Here is a 22,881-nt window from a genome sequence, read left to right on the forward strand (position 1 = left end):
TTCCTGTGTGGCTTGCCTTAGGTGATCCTGCAGGGAGGTTGGACCTGCTGATCTGTGGAGGTTCCTTCCAACCACTAACACTCTTTGATTCTGTGAAAATGCACTTTAAGGGGGGTCATGAACACATATCTAGACCTTCACCTACCCAAAACTTTCACATCAGACGTTTTCTGTTAAAGTAGTTGTGCATGATTGAGTCAGCATGAACGAAGATATATATATATATATATATAAATAAAATGCTTTGAGTATTTTGAATGGGCAATAGTAGGTTCGGGGGGGGGGGGGGGGAGGGAAGGTGCAATTTCGTCATTTTAAAGCATCGAATATCTGTATCCAGAAAGTAATGAACAATCTTTTGCAAACTGGCATTAGGAAACAACGCCCTGAACCCGGGCGGGATCTGACTCAGGAGCTGTGCCCGTGAAGCGCTGCGCTCCAGTGCACACACTCACCGCGCCCCGGGGAAGCCGAAAGCCACCGGCGGGGCGCGGCGCGGCTCCGCCAGGGACTCGGGAGGCCAGAGCGCGGCACCCCCCAGCCCACCCCGGCAGCGGGCACAGCCTCGCCCGGAGCCAAGCGCTGCCGGCCGCCCGCACCGCCATGGCCTCCGCTGAGGGCGGCGCGGGGGCACGGCCGGGCGTGGTGAAACGGCGCGGATCCAGTCCCTGGCACCCCGGGGATGTCCACCCAAGTCCGGGCGAGGCGAGGTGGGGCGGGCCCGGCACTGGGGCGGGCATGAGGGAGGGGGCTGGGGCGGTGCGTACAGCGCTGCCCGCACCTGTTCCCTCCTTCACCTCCTCCTCCTCCTCCTCCTCCTCGTCGCCCACCTAGCTGCCGCTCGGCCGTCCCCGCCGCGTTTGGCAGCGGTAGCAGCAGCCGCAGCACACAGCAACATGTTGCCCAGGGAATCCTCGTCCATGCCGCCGCCTCCCAACCCCGCTGCCTACTTCCCGCCCCCCCGAGTTACTTTGCCCTCCGGCCTGGAGATCCTGCGCACCTACTCGGGAGCCGTCATCTTCCTGGAAATCGTGAGTGCGGGGTGCGGGGCACCCACCGGCCTTCCCGCGCCTTTCCCTCCCTTCAGCACCCCGCTGCCCTGCGCCCGTCCCCTCTCCCCCTAGGCAGCGGTGCCCGCAGCCAGAGGGACGCGCCTGTGCCCGGGGATCGCCGCGCGGCAGCCCCGCGTCGCACGCGCACCTCACCTGCCATTTTGAGTGGGGAAGGTGCGGGCGGCCGAGGCTGCGGCGGGGGGGGGGGAGCCGCCGGGCTGCCCCGCTCTGGCCCCGGGGCTGGGGTCTGGGACGCGAGGCTATGCAGGGAAGGGCAGCAGCACCCGTCCCCGCTGCCTCCAGCCTGCCCTCCTGGCACGTTTGATCGTCAGGGTCCGCCTGACGGTCACGGCGCTTTCCCCAGCCCTGGTTCATGCCGTGCCGGGATGCCTTTGGAGAGGGGTTTCACAGGGGCTCTGTGAGCTGTCGAGGATTTTCAGCCCCATCCCCAAACCGCCACCGTGTGCACGTTACAGGTTCTAGCCAAACTCCCACGAGTGTGTTTCTTTTCACGTGCGTGTGAGACCTTGCCGATGCAGACAGGGCTGAGGTCCTTTGAGCTAAGGCTACCTAAGGAGGGTCCACAGAGCCGCGGGACCCTTCAGTACAAGGGAGAAAATAAACAGCAAGTCGACGACAAGCCTTGCCGGAACTCGTTTGATTTTGTTTACCCTGGGGCTGGAGCAGAATGCTGTCTGGATCCCAGTCTGTGAGATGGATCCTAGTCTGCAAGCCGTAAAATCGCACCCGAGCAACGAGCTCAGAGCACAAATCCCGGCACTAAAATCGGGCCCCCAGTCAGGAGGGGCAAAAGGATCGCTGTTGAGAGGGTGGCCAACCCTACCATGCCTCTGACAGCCGAGCTGAAGTGGACTGGTAGCACAGGGGAAATAGCACAACAGTGGGTGCTGAGGTTAGAAACCTCTGCAAGGGTTTCCAAAAGAAGGCTGAAAGGTTGCACATTCAGAATGCTGCAAACATTTCGTGTGTCTCTGCTTTTAGTTTAAGAGATGTTTTGTGCTGTCCCTTCTGCTTCCCCATTGCCCATCACTATAGGGTCGCTGAGGTACAGACTTGTACCTCCAGGCTTGTGAAACATTAGCTGAAAAAAGGAACCCTAGAGAACAACTCTAAGGCTAGTGCTTAAATCCTTGGGAGCTTTGGACAGAGACTAGCTGTGCATCTTTACATATGTGCTGCTGCAATGTGACATGACAGAGGAACCAACCAGTTTTATGGTAGCCATCTTTTGAAAGGTCTCTCTCCTCCAACCTTGATTCAAAAGAAAGTTCTTTGATTGTGAAAATGTGAGCTCTGTAGCTGTGAATCTGTAGGACTTAAACCAGGGGAGCAGAAACCTGCTTGGGAACTGATTGTTACTGTCACTGCACAGCAGGTTGGATTATGAAGTTAAATCTTTCTGTAATTAACATATTTCAGATGGCAAGGATGATTTTTTTTTTCTCTAGTTATTCTTTTTTAAAGAGGCAGGATTTGCAGGGGGAAACAGTACTCTTCCACAGGCTGATTAAACCAGAGAAGTCTTAAAAGTGCTTTGAGTTCTCCATCCCATCATAGCACAGATCCCATCACCCCACTCATTTGCTGCCATCAGGGTGATGGAAAGAGTATGTTTGCAGTGCTGAATTCTTCCCTTGGTCATGACAGTCCTGGAAAGCTGTATGTTTTCCTGGTCATTATGACATGATTTACAACTCACCTTATCCGGTGTTCCAGCTTTCTCTTTCATTGGTTAATGTATCAGAGGGCTGGAGCACCTCTCCTATGAGGACAGACTGAAGGAGTTGGGGCTATTCAGTCTGCAGAAGAGAAGGCTCTGAGGTGACCTAATTGTGGCCTTCCAGTATCTGAAGGGGGCTACAGGAGGGCTGGGGAGGGACTGCTCAGGATCTCAGGTAGTGATAGGACTAGGGGGAATGGAATGAAGCTGGAGGTGGGGAGATTCAGGCTGGAGGTGAGGAGGAAGTTCTTCCCCATGAGAGTGGTGAAGCCCTGGAATGGGTTGTCCAGGGAGGTGGTTGAGGCCCCATCCCTGGAGGTGTTTAAGGCCAGGCTGGCTGAGGCTCTGTCCAGGCTGATCTAGTGTGGGGTGTCCCTGCCCATGGCAGGGGGGTTGGAACTGGAGGATCCTTGTGGTCCCTTCCAACTCTGACTGATACTATGATACTATGAGGGTTTTTTTCCCCCATCTTTTTGTTACAAACTAATTGAAAAGAGATGGTGCAGGTTTATGTCCTTTGGTATCCCATCTGATTAGGCCAAAAGAAGCTAAACAGTCTGAGATTGAATCCAAGCATGATGTACATTCTTCTCATGCCAGCTGAAGTAGATACAGCTTTGTGTATGTTTGTGTGTGACACATAGTTTCACGTTTCTGGTAGTTCCCTTAAAATGACAGTAAAGGTGACATTTCCAGCAGCAGCATGCATGACACCTGGATTTGTAAATCCCATTTTCAAGACTATTTTAAGACCTTTTAAGAACTTCAGAATGGCTTTATCTTTGCTGCCAGTTAGTTCCTATTGGGCCTGAGAACCCTTCGGTTCTCTGAGTGCTTTTGAAGTGTTTCCTCTCAGTTCCTGAAAGTAATAGTATAGTATTATAGAATCAGTCAGGGTTGGAAGGGACCACAAGGATCATCTAGTTCCAACCCCCCTGCCATGGGCAGGGACACCCCACACTAGTTCAGCCTGGCCAGAGCCTCATCCAGCCTGGGCTTAAACACCTCCAGGGACAGGGCCTCAACCACTTCCCTGAACAACCCATTCCAGGGCTTCACCACTCTCATGGGGAAGAACCTCCTCCTCACCTCCAGCCTGAATCTCCCCACCTCCAGCTTCATTCCATTCCTCCTAGTCCTATCACTACCTGAGGACAGGCTGATACGTGATGTTTATTCTTAGGCAGAAAGGACTGAATAAAAGTAATTTCTCAGCTCATCATCACTACTCTTTCACTTGCAGCTGTTTGGAACTCTGGTCTGGATTTTGGTGGCTGCTACAGGAATTCCCCTGCCGCTGCTGCAGGGATGGGTAATGTTTGTGGCGGTGACTTCGTGGTTCCTGTCCATTGTGTTCCTCTGTGTGTTCCTCTTTGGTTATGCAAATAGGATTGCTGTCAACTGGAACCAGACGGTAAGATTTCCCCCTTTTATGTAAGGATTCCCTTTGTTTTATAAAGTGAAAGTCGTTTCATGGGAAGTACTGATCCTAAGCCTCAGTGCCTGGCCCTCGTGTTTTGAAAAACTTTCAGCTAAAACAGAATTCAGAACTGGAAAAAATAGAGAGCAGGGCTACAAGGATGAAGGAAAAAATAACAGGACCTGTTTTATGATGGAGGCTGAAAGAGCTTAGCTTTTGAAACTGATTGAAGGAGTATTCTTTTCCTTGTTTGAGCACATAAAATGCCTGAGCAGCAGGAAGAGGGCTAGTTTAACAAAGCATGACCACAGATTGGTTTAAGTGGCCAGAAATGATTGTGGACTGGAAATCAGACAATCTTTTCTGACTGTTAGAGAAGTGGTAGTAACACCCTGTGAGTAATGAAGGGTAGAAAGATGTATCTAATATTGTAAAGGAAGTGTTACATCTGTGAACACATTGTGTGATATGGTGGCTTGTGGTAGCACAGACTCTACTAAAAGTTTACTCCAGCTCCTAAGAAAGCCTTCTGCTGACTTTTGGGTCTATTCCTTAAAGAAGGAAGGGCATCACTGGCAACTGACCTTAGGTAGTCAAAGAGAGGAATAACCTGCAGTATGATAGAGGTTAACATCCTTTTAGGAGACAGTGTTTATTTTGGAGGAAGCCTGGTGAGACTACATGTATCATTACACTCAGCATTTCTTCATTGTGAAGCTAAGACTTGATTCTTGCTGTAATGGATTGTTATGGCTTGTGCCAGTAGTTCTCACACTGTAACTGCCTATCCAGGGGAGCTGTTGTTGGCCCCACTTTTTACCAACCACATGGCTGCCTCAGGTCACTGCCTGCTGATTTATGCATTCCTTTGTTACTTGAGTTTTTGGTGCTCAAGTAGTTAAGCATAGGTTGGCATCACTCTCTCTTACATTAATGGAAATGAATAATAAGAGGTGACAAAACCATGAGTGGAATGGGAATGCCAAAAACATCATCCAAAAAGACTAGAACTTCTCAAATATTCAAAGTTTGGCTGCTAGTAGCTGCTTACCACCACTACCTTCCTCCTACAGGGCTTAGTTTTCGTACTGACATTCTTCTTACCGTAGCTGGAATCGTGTGCTTCAGCAGCAACGTCTGTGGCTATTTATCTGTTCAAGGTATTCACAGACAGACCCTTAAAACAAAAAGTCTTCAAAGCAAATGAGAGAGCTTCCTGAGTTTGGAGCTCTAATTGATAACTTTAAAGCCTGTCAGTGGTAGCAGTCTGGATTCTCTTAGAACAAGCTCTCAGCACTTTAAATGCACATACATACTGTCAGCTTTCCAGCACAGCACAGGCACTAATCAGACTCATCATGAGTTACAATTACAGAGACCTTTACAGGGGTTTATGCTGCAACATCATTGCAGGTTATGATGCAACAAAGCTCCTGAGCCTGTGCATAACTTAAGTAAATTAATAGTGTCCTGGGTTTCATTGAAACTATTTGCCCGTTTACAACCATGCATCTGTTTAAGAGCTGCTGGGTGAGGGTGTAGACTTTCATAGATTGGAAATGCTAGACAAATGTTCATTTATAACAATAGTTTAAAAGATGTGTTGTGCTGTTAATTTTGTCCCTTTGGTATGTGATACATGAATGAAAAATCTTCAGGAAATGGCTGCAGGACTTGCATAAAAGCTACACCTGTGGGACTCTCTAATGTAATCTGGCATAAATAAATCAACAACAACAATAGTAGTAATAATAATAATAATAATAATAATAATAATAATAATAATAATAATAATAATAATAATTAGATGCAGAGTGAATCATTTTATCTCCAACATGGTAGCTGGCAGCCCTTTCCAGCTGTCAAGAAAAACACCACCACACAGCTCGTGTTGTGGTTTAACCCTAGCCAGCAATTAAGCACCACACAGCTGCCCTCTTACTCTCCCCCTACCAAAATGGGATGTGGGTGGAACTGGGGGTTAAAATAAAGTGAAACTTAGGGGTTGAGATAAAGAGAGTTTAGTAGAGGAAGGGATAGTAATAATACTACTAGCAACTGCTGACCAATGAGCAGGCAGTCCTCAAGCCATAATGCCCCTGTGCACCCTCCCTCTGGTTTATATGCTGGGTGTGGTGCTTCTTTGGGTCAGCTGTCCTGCTTGTGGCCTGTTCCAGCTTCTTGTGCACCCCCAGCCTCCACTGGCAGAGCAGCATGAAAAGCTGAAAAGCCCTTGACCTGATACAAGCACTGCTCAGCAGCAAGTAAAACATCAGTGTGTTACCACCAGTATTTTCATTCTGAAGCCTAACTGCAGACTGTAGCAGCTGGTGGGAAGAAAACTTAACTTTATTCAAGCCAAAACCAGGACAGTCACTCTGACCACTATTTTCAGGTACCCAAGGGTTCTGAAATTTGTTGGCACTAAACTCATGAGCAGCACTTCATAAGGACTTTTTTTTTTTACCTTCTGTTGCAAATAAATAACAGCAGAAACACTGAAACTGTTTTTTATTACTACAAAATAGGTGTGCCTGTTTGGTTGAGGTTGCATGTATTTAGATAAATAGGTTGGACTGGATGATCTCTGAGGTCTCTTCCAACCTGATTGATTCTATGAAATGCACAGGTTTTGCCCTCTCACAGCAACCACATAGAATCATAGAATCAACCAAGTTGGAAGAGACCTTCCAAGATCATCCAGTCCAACCTATCACTCACCCCTATCCAATCAACTAGACCATGGCACTAAGTGCCTCATCCAGGCTTTTCTTGAAGATCTCCAGGGATGGCAACACCACCACCTCCCTGGGCAGCACATTCCAATGGCAAATCACTCTCTCTGTGAAGAATTCCTTCCTAACATCCAGCCTGAACCTCCCCTGCACAACTTGAGACTGTGTCCCCTTGTTCTGTTATTGGTTGCCTGGGATAAGAGACCAACCCCCACCTGGCTACAACCTCCCTTCAGGTAGTTGCAGACAGCAATGAGGTCTCCCCTGAGCCTCCTTTTCTCCAGCCTCTCCTTGTAGGGCTTGTGTTCCAGGTCCCTCACCAGTTTCCTTGCCCTTCTCTGGACATGTTCCAGTACCTCAACACCTCTCTTGAACTGAGGGGCCCAGAACTGGGCACAGTACATTTGTAGTAGGTCTCAGAAGCTACAGTTCATTTGATTAGGTTAAAAATGGAAGGAGTCATGGCTTAGTTATACTGGAGCACTGTGGCTTCATAGAGATGTTCATGAACAAATGTAGTTTACAACTCCAGGAGTTTCTATGTGAAGCCTGAAAACCAGCCAGGGATTCTGACAGCCCTGCGTTCAGGAGCACCTTATGTCATAGGTCGCTCCACTGATACCAGTACAAACCTTTGACAGATAAGATGCTGCACAGTGACAGGATGAGGGAAACTCTGGATCTTCTGTATTAAACCAGACAGCATGACAAATAGTGTCCTTCACAGCCTGACTCACAGCACACTCTGTGGCTTGAGCGAACACGGCGTACGGATCTGGCAGCGATTTATGCTTCGCGTGAGGCTTCAAGCGTGCAGGCCAGGGAGAGTTAGACACCATGCTGGCAGCTCCTGATAGACAAAGAGCACACTCTCATAAAGTCTTGAGGCTTTTGGTCATACAAACCCTAACCACACAAATGTGAAACCTTACTGATGCTACATAGCTTCACCATAATTGCTGCCAGGAGAAACAAATTAAGGGCTTGGCAGGAGAGTGAGGGAAATGAAAGAGTTTGTCCACTGAGTATCCCTCTCGTGTATGCAGTCAGCACTGTCTTCCTCACAGAGCTATTTGTGCTCCTTGATGAGCAATGATGTCAAAAGCGTGCAGTTGGTGCTCCTTGGCTGCTGCCTCGGCCAGCAGGTCGAGGGAGGTGATCCTCCCCCTCTACTCAGCTCTGGTGAGACCCCACCTGGAGTCCTGCCTCCAGTGCTGGAGCCCCTATGGCAAGAGGGATGTGGAGGTGCTGGAACATGTCCAGAGAAGGGCCACAAGGATGATCAGAGGGCTGGAGCACCTCTCCTATGAGGACAGACTGAAGGAGTTGGGGCTGTTCAGTCTGCAGAAGAGAAGGCTCCCAGGTGACCTCATTGTGGCCTTCCAGTATCTGAAGGGGGCTACAGGAAGGCTGGGGAGGGACTGCTCAGGATCTCAGGTAGTGATAGGACTAGGGGGAATGGAATGAAACTGGAGGTGGGGAGATTCAGGTGAGGCGGAAGTTCTTCACCATGAGAGTGGTGAAACCCTGGAATGGGTTGTCCAGGGAGGTGGTTGGGGCCCTGTCCCTGGAGGTGTTTAAGGCCAGGCTGGCTGAGGCTCTGGCCAGGCTGGTCTAGTGTGGGGTGTCCCTGCCCATGGCAGGGGGGTTGGAACTAGATGATCCTTGTGGTCCCTTCCAACCCTGACTGATACTATGATACTATGGTACTATGGTATTTAGCAGCCCATGTCCTTGGTTACCTGTGGGCTCACACAGATCTTCTGAGTTGCTGGAGCCCTGTGCTATGAAACACTGTGTCAGGCCACCACAGGGGGCTCAGTGTTTGTCTCACATGGAACACGTCCCTGTGTGTGGTCTGACAGGGCACCTAGGTGGTAGCATGGAAGGTGTATGTGTCTGCCTGCCAGCTTGAGTGAGCAGAAGGAAGCCACAACAGTTAGTGGTGGGAAGAAATGCCTCCTGTTCCCCAGTGCTTTAGCACTCTCATGCTGGAGTAGGTCCCTACTATCTTTTTTCTCTGCAGTACAGATGTTACAGCAGGGCTCGAGACTTGGGGAAGGTGTCTTAACACCTAAAGCTTGAGAACTAGTGAACTTAGCACATAAAAGCTATCCAGGGAGCTCAGAGAGCCACCCTGTACCCCTTTATCTTAGTTCTGCTGATGTCAGTGGGGCCTCCTGGTAGTACTCCAAGAGGAAAACAAAACCAACCACCCAGGCAGGATGGAAAACCAGCTGCTCGGAATTGCTGCAGCTGTTTTGCCAAACCCTGGGTTCCCAGTAATTAGCAGTCATTAATACCTAACCTCAAATGAGTCCTAATGAAGCTAAAATTATTTCCTGATCCAAGTGGAATGGGAAACTGTAGTAGCAGATGGTATTGTAATATGTCAAAACTGCCTAGGTGTGATTTAAGGAGCTTTAGCTGCTATCAAATGTGGAACAACTCATGAGCTTGAAAATAAAACTATTCCAATGAAAAAGCAACAATGCTCTAAACAGGGAAGTGCAGCACATCCTCCCTTTGATATCAGGCAGGGGTTAGGCTGAGACAGCCACTAAACAGGTGACAAATACTCTTTGTAGAATAGAATAGAATAAACCAGGTTGGAAGAGACCTTCAAGATCATCGCATCCAGCCCATCAACCAATCCAACCCACCTAATCAACTAACCCATGGCACCAAGCACCCCATCAAGTCTCCTCCTGAACACCTCCAATGATGGGGACTCCACCACCTCCCCAGGCAGCCCATTCCAATGGGCAATCACTCTCTCTGTGTAGAACTTCTTCCTAACATCCAACCTAAACCTCCCCTGGCTCAGCCTGAGACTGTGTCCTCTTGTTTTGGTGCTGGCTGCCTGGGAGAAGAGACCAACCTCTGCCTGGCTACAACCTCCCTTCAGGTAGTTGTAGACAGCAATAAGGTCATCCCTGAGTCTCCTCCTCTTCAGGCTAAGCAGCCCCAGCTCCCTCAGCCTCTCCTCACAGGGCTGTGCTCCAAACCCCTCACCAACTTTGTTGCCCTTCTCTGGACACCTTACAGCAACTCAGCCTCCCTAACCTGAGGGGCCCAGAACTGGACAGAGGACTCAAGGTGTGGCCTAACCAGTGCAGTGTACAGGGGGAGAGTGACCTCCCTGCTCCTGCTGGCCACACTGTTCCTGATGCAGGCCAGGATGCCGTTGGCCTTCTTGGCTGCCTGGGCACACTGCAGGCTCATCTCTGTCAACCTCTCTCCCTTCCTATAGGAAGGGAAAGGGAGTAAGTGAGAGACTTACTGATTAGAAAAAGAGAACAGTTTTAATGAAAACAATGACAATAAAAGGAAATACATATCAATATGTACAAACCCAGTATCAAACCCAGCCTGCCTGATGACATGTAGTCACTGTTGTAGTGGGTTGAGAGAGAAGGCCTAGCTTTCTCTCCCCCACAAAGAGGAAAAAAACCACAGCTAATTCAGTCAGAGAAGCAAAAGGAATGGTATATTCTACAAGCAATGTGGAAAGGCAGGTTAGATATACGATATATACAGTATCTACAATATATATACAGAAATATACAGTTGATGCTGTAGCAGGCCCTGGGGAATTCCCAGACTGGACTGAGAGCTTGCTTCAGGAGCTGAGTTCTGGAAGCAGACTCAGGAAGTGGATCAAAGGCAGGACAGTTAGAGTCCTCCTCGGACACCAGCTATTGAAGAAGAGAACTTGACCTTGTGATCTCTCAGCTTTGTATCAAATACCCCTTGCTGATCAGTTCAGGGTCACCTGTCCCATCCACTTCTCCCTGCAGGTGTGGCCTTTTACTTCCTGCACCTCCAGAATCGAGCACAAGATGCAGCAGTGATGCAGGTCTGCATACCAAACTCGGAGGCATCGGACATTATCGCTGCTAGAAGCAGATGCTGTCTGTGACAACATGCTGTTGATTTCAGAAAGGGCAGTTCTTTAGAAGAGACTGAGCTGAAAAGTAAACTCACTGAACAGAACTAGCTCTGTTCTAACTCAAACCAGGACAGCTGGTGAGGATGCTGCACAGTAATTGCCAGTGCATGTGGATGCTGTCTGCTGTTGTGATGGACTTGCACATGGAGCAGCCTGGGTTCTCGCTCTTGGCGTGCTGGTAGTCAGTTGCACTGGGAAGGGTTAAAAGTGCATGAAGAGTTCATTAGTGCTGGAGACAGACTACATAATGTGGGTATCATCAAAAAGCATGCATGTACTTTTGTAGTGTTTTAAAACTTGTGTCCATGGCTTTTGCAGGCCTGCACAGGTATAGGCACAAAGAGTATGAACGTGTCCAGAGAAGGGCAGTGAGGCTGGTGAAAGGCCTTGAGCACAAGCCCTATGAGGAGAGGCTGAGGGAGCTGGGGTTGTTTAGCCTGGAGGAGAGAAGGCTCAGGGGAGACCTCATTGCCCTGTACAACTACCTGAAGGGTGGCTGTAGCCAGGAGGGAGTTGGTCTCTTCTCTCAAGCAACCAGCACCAGAACAAGAGGACACAGTCTCAAGCTGCGCCAGGGGGAGTTTAGGCTCAAGGTGAGGAGAAAGTTCTTCACTGAGAGAGTTGTTTGCCATTGGAATGTGCTGCCCAGGGAGGTGGTGGAGTCACCATCCCTGGAGGTGTTCAAGAGGGGATTGGATGTGGCACTTGGTGCCATGGTCTAGTTGTGAGGTCTGTGGTGACAGGTTGGACTCGATGATCTTTGAGGTCTCTTCCAACCTTGGTGATACTGTGATGAAGGAACTGAGTGCAGTGCAGTTGCCAGCTTTGCAGGCTTGACAGGGGAAGATGTTGGAAGAACATTTTAGACCTTTTAAAACTTCATTGTAACATGTGGAATGTGACTCTGAAATGCAGCTCACTAAGATTTAGGCACAAGAGCTGCCTTTTCATCTGCTCTAGTAATGGAATCCAGGAATGAGTGTAAGATGTTTAAACCCTGTGTTCAGCTAGCATTCAGCACAGAGAATGGAATCACCTAGAGAAGCATGCTTAAAATAAATCCTCTCAAGTCTCAGGCATTTTATTCCACAGTATCATGAAGTAATTCCAATTGCTCGTCTTGTGGATAGAGCCCAGTCAGAGAGAGTTGAGGAAATGCCTCAGTTCTTGGATTCTTACTGCATTGTTCAGTTGTGTCAAGGCCAAGGTGTTTCTGGGCATCTACAGAAGCAAAATTCAGGCATGGAGGGGGAACTTCTGGAGCTTATATTATAGCTGAGAAGGGGTTTGGCAGGCTTGTGTTGTACTGATTAAATTGTGATGAAGTTAGCCTGTATATCTCTTCTTTTTCATCTAAGCCACTTGAAGGGAGAGCTCTGTAAACTCTAAAAAGCTTTAATGTGTGACCTTGTCAGCATATGTACATACAGATTTGCATATGTGCATATATTAATTTGAAAGAATATAAGGTTTGGGGCAAGGGGGAGAGTTGCCCTTTATCACTAATTATGTTAGTGGGTTGCTTGTGATATCAGGCAGCTGTGAAAACACATCCAGCTTAAACTCTCAGACGGATTTAACACTGCTCACCTAAACCTGTTGTCAGTGCTCCATGAATCTTTCCTTTGTACCTAGACTAGGAGAATTAGAAATGTCTTGCAGCCCTGACTGATTCTGTTCCTTGCTTTTCAGGACTTTCTTTTCCATGGGACTACTTTTGTCTGTTACTTTGGAGCTTTCCTGCTGCAAGCAGCAACTACGTCTCTGCATCACTTTCCTCGCAGATTCAATTCCACTGCTCAGGAGAAGGTTCTGTCCGACCATGAGTATAACATCAGCATAGCAGCCTCGGTATGTACTGCAGAGAACGCAATGTCCACTTGGTGGACAAGAAGCTCAACACGAGCTCTCAGTGTGCACTTGCAGCCCACAAAGCCAATCAGATCCTGGGCTGCATCAGGAGAAGTGTGGCTAGCAGGTCGAGGGAGGTGATCCTCCCCCTCTGCTCAGCCCTGGGGAGACCCCACCTGGAGTACTGTGTCCAGTTCTGGAGCCCCTATTACAAGAGGGATGTGGAGGTGCTGAAGGTGTCCAGAGCAGGGCCACAAGGATGATCAGAGGGCTGGAGCACCTCTCCTATGAGGACAGACTGAAGGAGTTGGGGCTGTTCAGTCTGCAGAGGAGAAGGCTCTGAGGTGACCTCATTGTGGCCTTCCAGCATCTGAAGGGGGCCTACAGGAAGGCTGGGGAGGGACTTCTCAGGATATCAGGTAGTGATAGGACTAGGGGGAATGGAATGAAGCTGGAGGTGGGGAGATTCAGGTTAGATGTGAGGAGGAGGTTCTTCCCCATGAGAGTGGTGAAGCCCTGGAATGGGTTGTCCAGGGAGGTGGTTGAGGCCCCGTCCCTGGAGGTGTTTAAGCCCAGGCTGGATGAGGCTGTGGCCAGGCTGATCTAGTGTGGGGTGTCCCTGCCCATGGCAGGGGGGTTGGAGCTAGATGATCCTTGTGGTCCCTTCCAACCCTGAATGATACTATGATACTATGATACTGTGAATGAAACCCCCTGTAGCCAATCATTCATAGTACTAGCATAGTATCATAGTCAGGGTTGGAAAGGACCACAAGGATGATCCAGTTCCAACCCCCCTGCCATGGACAGGGACACCTCACACTACAGCAGGTTGCTCACAGCCACATCCAGCCTGGCTGCAAAACCCTCCAGGGATGAGGCTTCCACCACCTCCCTGGGCAACCTGTGCCAGTCTCTCACCACCCTCATGGGGAAGAACTTCTTCCTAACATCCAATCTGAATCTCCCCCACTTCTAGTTTTGCTCCATTCCCCCCCTAGTCCTATCACTCCCTGACACCCTACAAAGCCCCTCCCCAGCTTTCTTGTAGCCTTCTTCAGACACTGGAAGGCCACAATTAGGGGAAAATAAAACACTGCTACCATCTAAAATTTACTTTTGTATACTGTGATTACAAATTTGTATCTTCATTTTAAATGGGCTTTGGTTGTGAGACAGAATCCATAGTGGGTTTTTTTTTCAGCAGTTCAGTTTCTCATTTCCTCCTCCTGGTTTACGTTCAAGTTTCCTGTGTCACGACCTTCAGTTCAAATCTATTCAATCCACTTCTTGAGCACTAACAGCTTCTGGCATTTCTCAGGAAGTTGATCTGATGGCTGGCTATCTGGTCAAGGAGCCTGCATTTGAAGCAGTCTCTGTGTGTCTGCCAGTAAAAGAGCTCTGTGTAGAGCAATGGCTTCTGAGTTGTCTGCTGGTAAAGGCATTCACTTGGAAATGAAGCTGACATTAATGTTTGATCAGTCTAGATAACCCTGAAGCACATGGTGTGCATACACAGAGGATTACTTTGTACATAACTTCCACAGGCATTCTGTTCCATCTTCTGTTTCAAGCAAGTGAATGCAAAGCAGTAACCTGGGGTTATAACAGAGAGGTTTGTGAGAGAATGGTGCCACAGCCAGCTGGCAGCCAGGCATCAGTGGTGTGCTCCAGGGAGCAGTGCTGGGCCCTGTGCTCTTTAACATCTTCATTGATGATCTGGATGAGGGCATTGAGTCCATCAGCAGTGAATGTGCAGCTGACACCAAGCTGGGGGCAGGAGTTGATCTGCTGGAGAGTAGAGAGGCTCTGCAGAGGGACCTCAACAGGCTGGACAGATGGGCAGAGGCCAAGGGCAGGAGACTGAACACATCCAAGTGCCAGGTGCTGCACATTGGCCACAGCAACCCCAGGCAGTGCTACAGGCTGGGGGCAGAGTGGCTGAGAGCAGCCAGGCAGAGAGGGACCTGGGGGTGCTGGTCGGTGGTAGGCTGAACATGAGCCTGCAGTGTGCCCAGGCAGCCAGGAGGGCCAGTGGCATCCTGGCCTGCATCAGGAACAGTGTGGCCAGCAGGAGCAGGGAGGTCATTCTGCCCCTGTACACTGCACTGGTTAGGCCACACCTTGAGTCCTGTGTCCAGTTCTGGGCCCCTCAGTTTAGGAAGGAGGTTGAGTTGCTGGAAGTGTCCAGAGAAGGGCAACAAAGTTGGTGAGGGGTTTGGAACACAGCCCTGTGAGGAGAGGCTGAGGGAGCTGGGGTTGCTTAGCCTGGAGAGGAGGAGACTCATGGGTGACCTTCTTGCTCTCTACAACTACCTGAAGGGAGGTTGTAGCCAGGTGGATGTTGGTCTCTTCTCCCAGGCAGCCAGCACCAGAACAAGAGGACACAGTCTCAGGCTGTGCCAGGGGAGGTTTAGGCTGGAGGTTAGGAAGAAGTTCTACACAGAGAGAGTGATTGCCCATTGGAATGGGCTGCCTGGGGAGGTGGTGGAGTCCCCATCATTGGAGGTGTTCAGGAGGAGACTTGATGGGGTGCTTGGTGCCATGGGTTAGCTGTTTGGGTGGGTTGGATTGGTTGATGGGTTGGACGCAATGATCTTGAAGGTCTCTTCCAACCTGGTCTATTCCATTCCATTCCATTCCATTCCATTCCATTCCATTCCATTCCATTCCATTCCATTCCATTCCATTCCATTCCATTCCAAAATGTCAGAAGATCCCAAACCTATCTTTACCTTAAGCATTTGGGCTGGGGGGAGGTAACTTCTGAATGATTTATGCTCCTGTATTTGTTTAGATTAGGAAAAATCCCCCAAAAGTAGAATATTACAATCTGTGATTCACTTTTTCTTTCCTTTTTCCTTCTCCTCCTCTAGATTTTTGCCTTTGCAACAGCTGTTTGTTATGGCTGCAGCACAGCCCTGGCCTTGAGGAGATGGAGGCTATAGCAGTTGAAGAGAGGGTAATGGCTGAGTGTTCCACTTCACATCCAATTAAGTGCTACTTGTCTGTTTTACTGTAATCTACTCCCAAAAAAGAGACTTTGCTTCAAATCTGTTGGAAAGTGCTGAAATGCAAATAACCCCTGACCAGGATCTCCTGACCAGGAGTTTCCATCTCTGTGTTTTCTGATTGGTTTTTCACTTCACTGTGTACTCATGGGAAGGCTGCTCCACAGAGTACAGAGGGACGAACAGATGTGTCATTAGCAGGTCACAGAATTCCTGTGTTAAATCAGAAGAGGAAGGAAATGGAAGCTCAACCAACATGTTAAGAGCACAGGCAGCTAAAAAGCGCCCATCTTGTTAAGTCGTTGAGCCTTAAGTCTTTTGCAGCCTTACAGGTAACAGCTAGAGCCTTGAGGCTCCTCGTAGAGTCATGGGTTTTTCTTTGTGCTGCTCCTTGCATGATCAAAGCCCAAGCTGACTTCACCATACCAGCTTAGTATATATATATATATATATTGTTAACTTTGGTGTACAGAGAAATTATTTTTAATAGCCATCCAGTGAAATCTTTTGATACTCTTCTATAGCCATATCCAGCTGTGGTCAGCTGATCCTTAAAGCTGACTGTTTCCCTCAGTAGGTGGGAACTGTTTGGGCCTGTCAGTCAGTAGTTTTAGGTGTTCAGCTTAATCAGGTCTATTTATAGTGCAAACCAGAACAGTGCATTGGTGTTGTGTGTGTGTATATAGGTGGTGTATTTTTAACCAGACTCTTTGCACCCTTTCACTTTGGTGGAGTGGAGCTTTGGTTTTGTTAAGCTCACCTGCTGCATTTGTTACTGCTGCTGTGAGTCATTACCATTTGAATGGAATGTTACCAAGTGGTGAGTGATGTCTGACCTCCATTCTCGCAGCTTGCTCTTCGTTGCATCCTCAGCCTGCGGTGTTGTAAAGGTGTTTTTGTTTGGACAGATGCCTATGCAACACCTCACTGAAAGCAGTGGAATGCAAAGTCGGCCACCCACTACAGCATTTGCTTTTGGCATGAATGAAGCTTAATTCAGCCTCCCTTGAATATCTCCATGCAAAATGATGCATAGAAAAAAGCAGTGTGAGAAAACAAGGTGACAGCATTGTGCTGTGCTCCCCAGCACTCCTGCTGTTGTGCAGGTGATGAAATGTTTGGGTCTTATTCAATAATGCTAGTAAATCATGTCTGCCCTTGTGAATAGTGCCAAATTAATAACCTGGGAGAATGAAGGCTCCCTGTCACTGGTAAATCATCTTGCTCACCACATCTTGTCAGTGCACCTGAGGATTCTACAGAGATGAGTGGTGCTTGGGTAAGGGAAGGCAGGACTTTCTTCATTCCCAGGCCAACTCCTTGAGCCAACAAGGGTGCCTGCTGTGAAGGTTGCTTTACCAGCCTTGTCAGGTACAAGGATCACTGAGAGCCACCCACCATCAGTAGTGCCCTGCAGTCCCTGCTGAGCCAGGACAGGTTCTTGTGGATGCCACAGCAGTGAGTGGCAGCCCTTCTGACTACTGGAACCTCTTGGGCATCCTGAGCTACCACAATGGATGTTCTCCTCTATCTTGTTTGCTGAAATTCTTATCTTCTAAAGATTTTCTACTCTGGCTGATTTTCTTTTTCCCTCCCTGATTGTCTCTTTGCATTGAAACTTGTTTTATGAACATTTTGTCTAGAGCTATAGACCTTTAAAACTGCTTCATACTGTATACAATGCACTGGAGCATATGGATGAAAGTATATAACAAAGACTTATGCTGAGCAGCATTAAAGTTACTTAATATATTTATGGCAGTAGTCTGGTTATTAATTCTGTCTGCATAAAGGCAAGAAACTACCTGGGAACTTTGACCTGGTGCTAGGCATGTCAAATTAAGGCTAAGATTTCATGAGAAGATGCTGGTTTGGTGACACAGCATGAACATGAAAGAGGGAAAGAGTACAGTCAGCTGCAGCAACATTGCAGATGGGTGCTGATCTTTGGTGTGGTTTCTCCTGTAAGCTGGATGTGCAGTGCACACCACAGACTATACATGGCCCAGCTAATCTCTGCAGCCAGCTGGGATGATGGGGGAAAGAACTTAACTCTTTGCCTATTTAAACCTGGAATTTGTCTCTAACCTCTGAGTTCAAAGCCAAGGTGTAAAGGTGGTGACTGATGGGTGCTATTCAAGGCTCTTAAGCTACTTAAGTGCAGGCAGCAAAGTGTGGCTGGCATGGCATGGCAAATGTTTGTGTAGCAAGGAAAGGCCAAAGTTTCCCTCTGAAGTATCAAAAGACAAACAAAAGGCAGAGAAGAGATAAAGCTACAAACTACAGCAGTGAAAAATGGCTTTCATAGCTAAAAAGGAGTGAAAGAGTGGAAGGATTCTGTTAGTGTGCAAGGAATTTTGCTGTACATCGAGGAAGATCAAAGGAAGGACATGCCAGAATAAGCAGCTGCATTCTTCCCAAAGGGAAAGAAAAGGGCAAAAAAAGGCAGTGTTTAAATCTGTATTACTTCATCCAGGGAGCTGGGAAGCTGTGTGTGACTCAGAAGTGGTATGTGCCTCCTGGGATGTCTGTGTGCAGGTCCTGATATGGGAATAACGTGCAGTCCTTGTGACAGGTACTATAGGTGCTGTATGCAGGCTGCTTCCAATCCATCTCATTCTTCCCTGTACAAAAATTCCCCTGAGCCTATGACCTTGAAGAACACAAGCTCAGACCTATGGAAGGAGTAGAGGAGGACATAGAGAAGTAGCTTAATGAATGTAAAGTGGAAGGAATGAGGCCACAGATTCCAAGTAGCATTTTTATCAGGGATCTCAATTTGAGTGAAGCTGCAGCTCAGGAATTTCTAAGGTACCATGCAGGTCCCTACTTAGAAAACAGCTCATTTTGGGTACTGCTGTGTAGTAGCTGCCAGCAAATCACCTCTCCAAGGAGACTTTCCTTCCAAAAGTGCAATCAACAGTTTGGAAGTCATTACTGAAGAGAAATAAGGACAGTTTAGAAAGCTAAAGGACAGTTTAGAAAGCTAAAACTTTGCTACAGCTTGCTCAGACAATCTGCATGGCAAGTGCTTTGCAGGAGCCCTGGCTCTGCTTCTGTCTTGCTGAATGCCTGGATATAAAGTGCCACAGGTCCTTCAGTCATTATTGAGACAGGTATGGGATTAGGCTATTTGGATTCTCATCCTTTCTCTGGCTGCCTACCTTGGTTATGTCTCCTGATGTGAGTAAAGCTAGACTGCTGTGAAGTGCTGCCTTCAAATGCAGCTGTAAATCATAGCTGTAAAAGATGAGAGAGTAAGAGCCAGATATGACACAAATCTCTGCCCTTTGGAGAAAGCAGAAGAAAAAGCAGTGGAAAAGTGCCTCCTTTTCTTTAGCTTCCAAGGCAGCTGTCAATACAGATTCCCATTGCCCTGCCTCTAGTCATTGTGGTTTTGGTTGTGCTTTGTAACTGTAAATAGTGGTGTTTGCATTCACCATTTCCCCCACTGAATTTGAAAAAAGCACTGCTGAGGGCCTAAAACTCTGAGAGCTGCTTTCATTTCTGTCCTGTGAAACTGGTCTCTGAACACTACTGACCTGATGCACTTCATATTCCTTTGCCAAGCCCCATGGAAAGGCTTTCTGAGGTCCTGCCTGTGGATAGTGATGAAGCACAAGTTCTCAATCTGAGATGCAAATAGGACATTGCTCTTTTCAATCTTGACAGAAGAGAACTTGAAAGTGAGAGCTTGTTGTGTCTTCCCTAGCTGTTAATTTGTCCAGTTGATGATGACACATGGGTCCTCACTGAGACACAAAGAAAACCATCATCAGAAGAAGCAAATCTGATGTGTTAGATCAGTAAACAGCAAGGGAAAGTGTTTAATTTCATTTGTTATTAGTTGAGTTCAGCATGACTGTTCCCTTCTCTCCCTCCAGGTTAACTTTCAGTCCATTACAGTGCTTATCTAAACCTCCTCCTAGCCTGAGCAGCTCAGATTTTACTGCATCTATCCACAGGGTGCCCCTTGAAAGAGAAGTGCCATTCTCATTTCTGTGTGGAAAACTCACACACACAGACACTGCAGCAACTTGTCTGCCAAAGGCCTTGCATGGGAGACCTGTGGTGAAGCCTGGTTTCTCTGCTGAGAGGTCACTGCCTTCCCTGCCCAGCAGCCCTTACTGCTGCCAGCTGTGGGCAAGGGGAAGCAGTGCAAAGCTGATTGTATGTGACCTGTCTCTCTGTCATGATGGTGTTACTCTGGCAATGAGTTCGACAGGGTTAAAAGGTAGAATGGTTGGTTGTGAAGGCTTATGAGTCAAAGGGAGGTTTAGCATGCCAAAGTGGCAGTTCCTAGATCAAACAGCCTAATTTCTGGGTGTTGTGATCTTAAATTTCGATTATTCATTTGCAAGTAGGGTGACAGAGAGTTCCTGTTTGAGGTGCTGATCTACCTCCTGCATCCTGGAGGAGGGACAAGGTCCTCAGGAATCTGCAGGCTTCATCTGCTTCCTCCTATACAACATGTTCAAGCCCTAAATTCTTGACCTGCTTTAAGCCTGCCAGGACACAGCACCTTTCAGTTCAGAAACCTGAGCTAAGTTTTGGCAACAGACTTGTCAAGCTACTTCTCAAGGGAACACAATGATCAAGTCTGATTATGTCTAGGTGTGGTTTTAACAGCTTTGTTGCTGTGGGATTATTAACAAGAATCTGTAAGGATTCTGAAGATTGTGGAGAAAATACTCACACACTTAAGTCCAGCATGTGCACTGTCAGACCTCCTCTGCCTGGCTCCAGAGAGGCTCCTGTGCAAGGACTGAGCCCTGTGGATCCACACACAATTGCAGCATTAGTGGTACTTTTAAAAGGAATTACTGGAGATACTGATCTCATCCAAACAATTTTTCCTGGCTGTCTCAGCGAAGTGTGGCCTTTGTCACTGGACCAGTGGCATGGCACAATAAACAGCAGAGCAGAACAAGCCCCAGGGGCTTCCTTGTAGAGAAAAGCCTCCCTTCTGCACTCCTCCTGCTGCAGAGTCAGGACCTCACACAGCCCTGTTGCCCTGTACAAAGGTGCCAGGGCTTCCTAGTGATCTGATTACATGCTTGGGCAGTTCTACTCGCAGTGCCCATGAACGATTGGCTTTTAATACAACTCTGTAACAGATGTTGATTTAGGTTCAGTAAGCTTTATGAGAGAAACTAATGAGGCAAAAAGTGTTTTGTTTCTATAAACAACACACTGCCTCTTGGTTGTCCTGCACAAGCACCACAGCCATTTTCCTTTTGTGATTACATTTCAAGTGAGAAATGGACTTCAGTGTAAATTGATACTGTGATGGTATCACAGGTTGTACTGCTCCCAAACTGCATGGTGTGGAAGTATTCCCAGAGCACCCCAACTGGGTCACAGCCTTATGCCACATTAAGACCTGAATGAGCATCTTCTCCCTGCCTTTCCCCTGGTTTTGAAAGGAAAGCAGGGAGGTACAGCATGGTCTGTACAGGCTGGGTAACCCAGAAACCCATGTGGTGGACTGGGATATGATTCACTGTTCAGTAGCACCAAAGGACACAAATAGTCTCACATGGTTCCACCAAGGCAACACACAACACTGTGGCAAATGGGGAAACAAAGTGAGAGGCCTGCTGATCAGAAAAGAAGATGAAGACTTTACTACTTGGTCACATTTCCCCCTGTATAAGATCTGACACTGAATCCAGAACTGGGACTCTTTAGCACGCTTGTTTTTCAAACTGAAAATCCCTTGGCCTGAGATCTGAAGCTCTGGAGAACCTGTAGGGCCAGCTTAGAGCCTTGGGCTGTTGAAATAAGAAGGAGGTGAATCATCACCAGATGCCTGAAGTCAAAATCCAGAAGAGGGGAGAAGGGGAAACGTTCTCCACTTCCCAGGTCCACTTCCCAACGTGGTACCAGCGTTAAGAGCAGGCAGGAGTAGTTCTCTTCCTGTGCATTCCCTGGCTCCAGTCACCATGGGCCCTGGATGAGCTGCATATAGAAAGGAGGAGCACTTGGACAGGGGTGTAATCTGAGTTTGAGACAAGTCTGATCTACCCACTGCAGTGACAGCTATTCCTGGGCCCAGTCCAAGGTTCAGACCATGGCTTGCAGGATAATGGTTTGATAATGAAAGTTTCAAACAAGCCTGAGCCTTCCCTGGTGCAAGTGTGCTTAGAAAAAGCCAGAGCTCCTTCAGAGAGAAATTTCACAATGGACAAGAGGCCAAATTTTTCTTTCAGTTATATAAATGCAATTTCTTCTGAGGTGCAGTTGCCAGTGAGGAATGTCACTAATGGAAGGAAGAGCAGAATTTCCCCTCAGCACTGAACAGACCCAACCTTTGAAACAAATGGCATTACAAATTCCTTGGCATCAGCTCAAACTACTGCAGCTTCTAACTGTAACCTGAGCCAGCCATACAGCAGTGTATCTTTGTGTAGAGACTGATCCAGAACACCTACAGCTCTTAAGAGCCAGCTCAGGCTCGGATTGCTAAAGTTCTGTTTGTGTGGTTATGAAAATAAGGAATCTTTGGGGGGAAAGCGTAGAGACATCCAGGAGCTGCATCTGCAACTGAAAACTTAAGCTGTCTAGAAGGTCTGATCTGAGCATGGAGTGCCAAGCTACTAGTACCCAGACTTACATGCACATCCCTAGTTTTAACTGTGTTGGTCAGCCCATTTGCTTCAGATACTCCAGAGAGGTTGAGAGGCAGAGTTGATCTGACCACTGGATGGTCAGACAGCAATAAACCACTTCAAAGGTGTCAGTGCTTGAAGGATTTACATCAACTCCAACAAATACTGATCCTATTCTCTGGGGTCTTCGATAAAAGTGGTCCGAGACAAACCTGGGAAGGAGAGATCGAGGTAAGGACAGGAGTATTAGTAGAGCTTCTGAGAGGTGAAGTTAACACCTGTTTTCCTGCATGTTTGAAGCGATCTCTACAGTTCTCACTCTCTCTCACGCTCAGCGGGGGCCGCAAAGCCAAGCCCCATCGCTCGTAGCGGTTCCGGCGTGCCCAGGGCGCCGGCCCGGGCCGGGGAGCGGGGCTGCGGCGGCCGGCCCGGCGCGATGCTCCGCGGGAGATGCGCTCCACGCCCGCTGGTCTCCGGCCGGGGACTGCACTTCCCCGAAGTCCCTGCG

At 48.2% G+C, this 22,881-nt stretch overlaps 1 protein-coding gene across 1 annotated transcript; it reads left to right on the top strand.

The window, feature by feature from the left end:
- The first annotated feature begins 795 nt into the window (after window positions 1-795).
- On the top strand, window positions 796-17,518 carry MAL2 (mal, T cell differentiation protein 2). Its single transcript, XM_068161135.1, has 4 exons — window positions 796-1,031; window positions 4,037-4,207; window positions 12,593-12,751; window positions 15,628-17,518. The coding sequence occupies exons 1-4, from the start codon at window positions 897-899 to the stop codon at window positions 15,697-15,699; spliced, it is 537 nt and encodes a 178-aa protein (XP_068017236.1). The 5' UTR covers window positions 796-896; the 3' UTR covers window positions 15,700-17,518.
- The last annotated feature ends 5,363 nt before the right edge of the window (window positions 17,519-22,881 follow it).

This window comes from Melanerpes formicivorus, unplaced genomic scaffold (genome assembly GCF_026170545.1).
Source record: "Melanerpes formicivorus ecotype bairdi unplaced genomic scaffold, bMelFor1.0.p_v2 SCAF_56, whole genome shotgun sequence".
Taxonomy (NCBI): domain Eukaryota; kingdom Metazoa; phylum Chordata; class Aves; order Piciformes; family Picidae; genus Melanerpes; species Melanerpes formicivorus.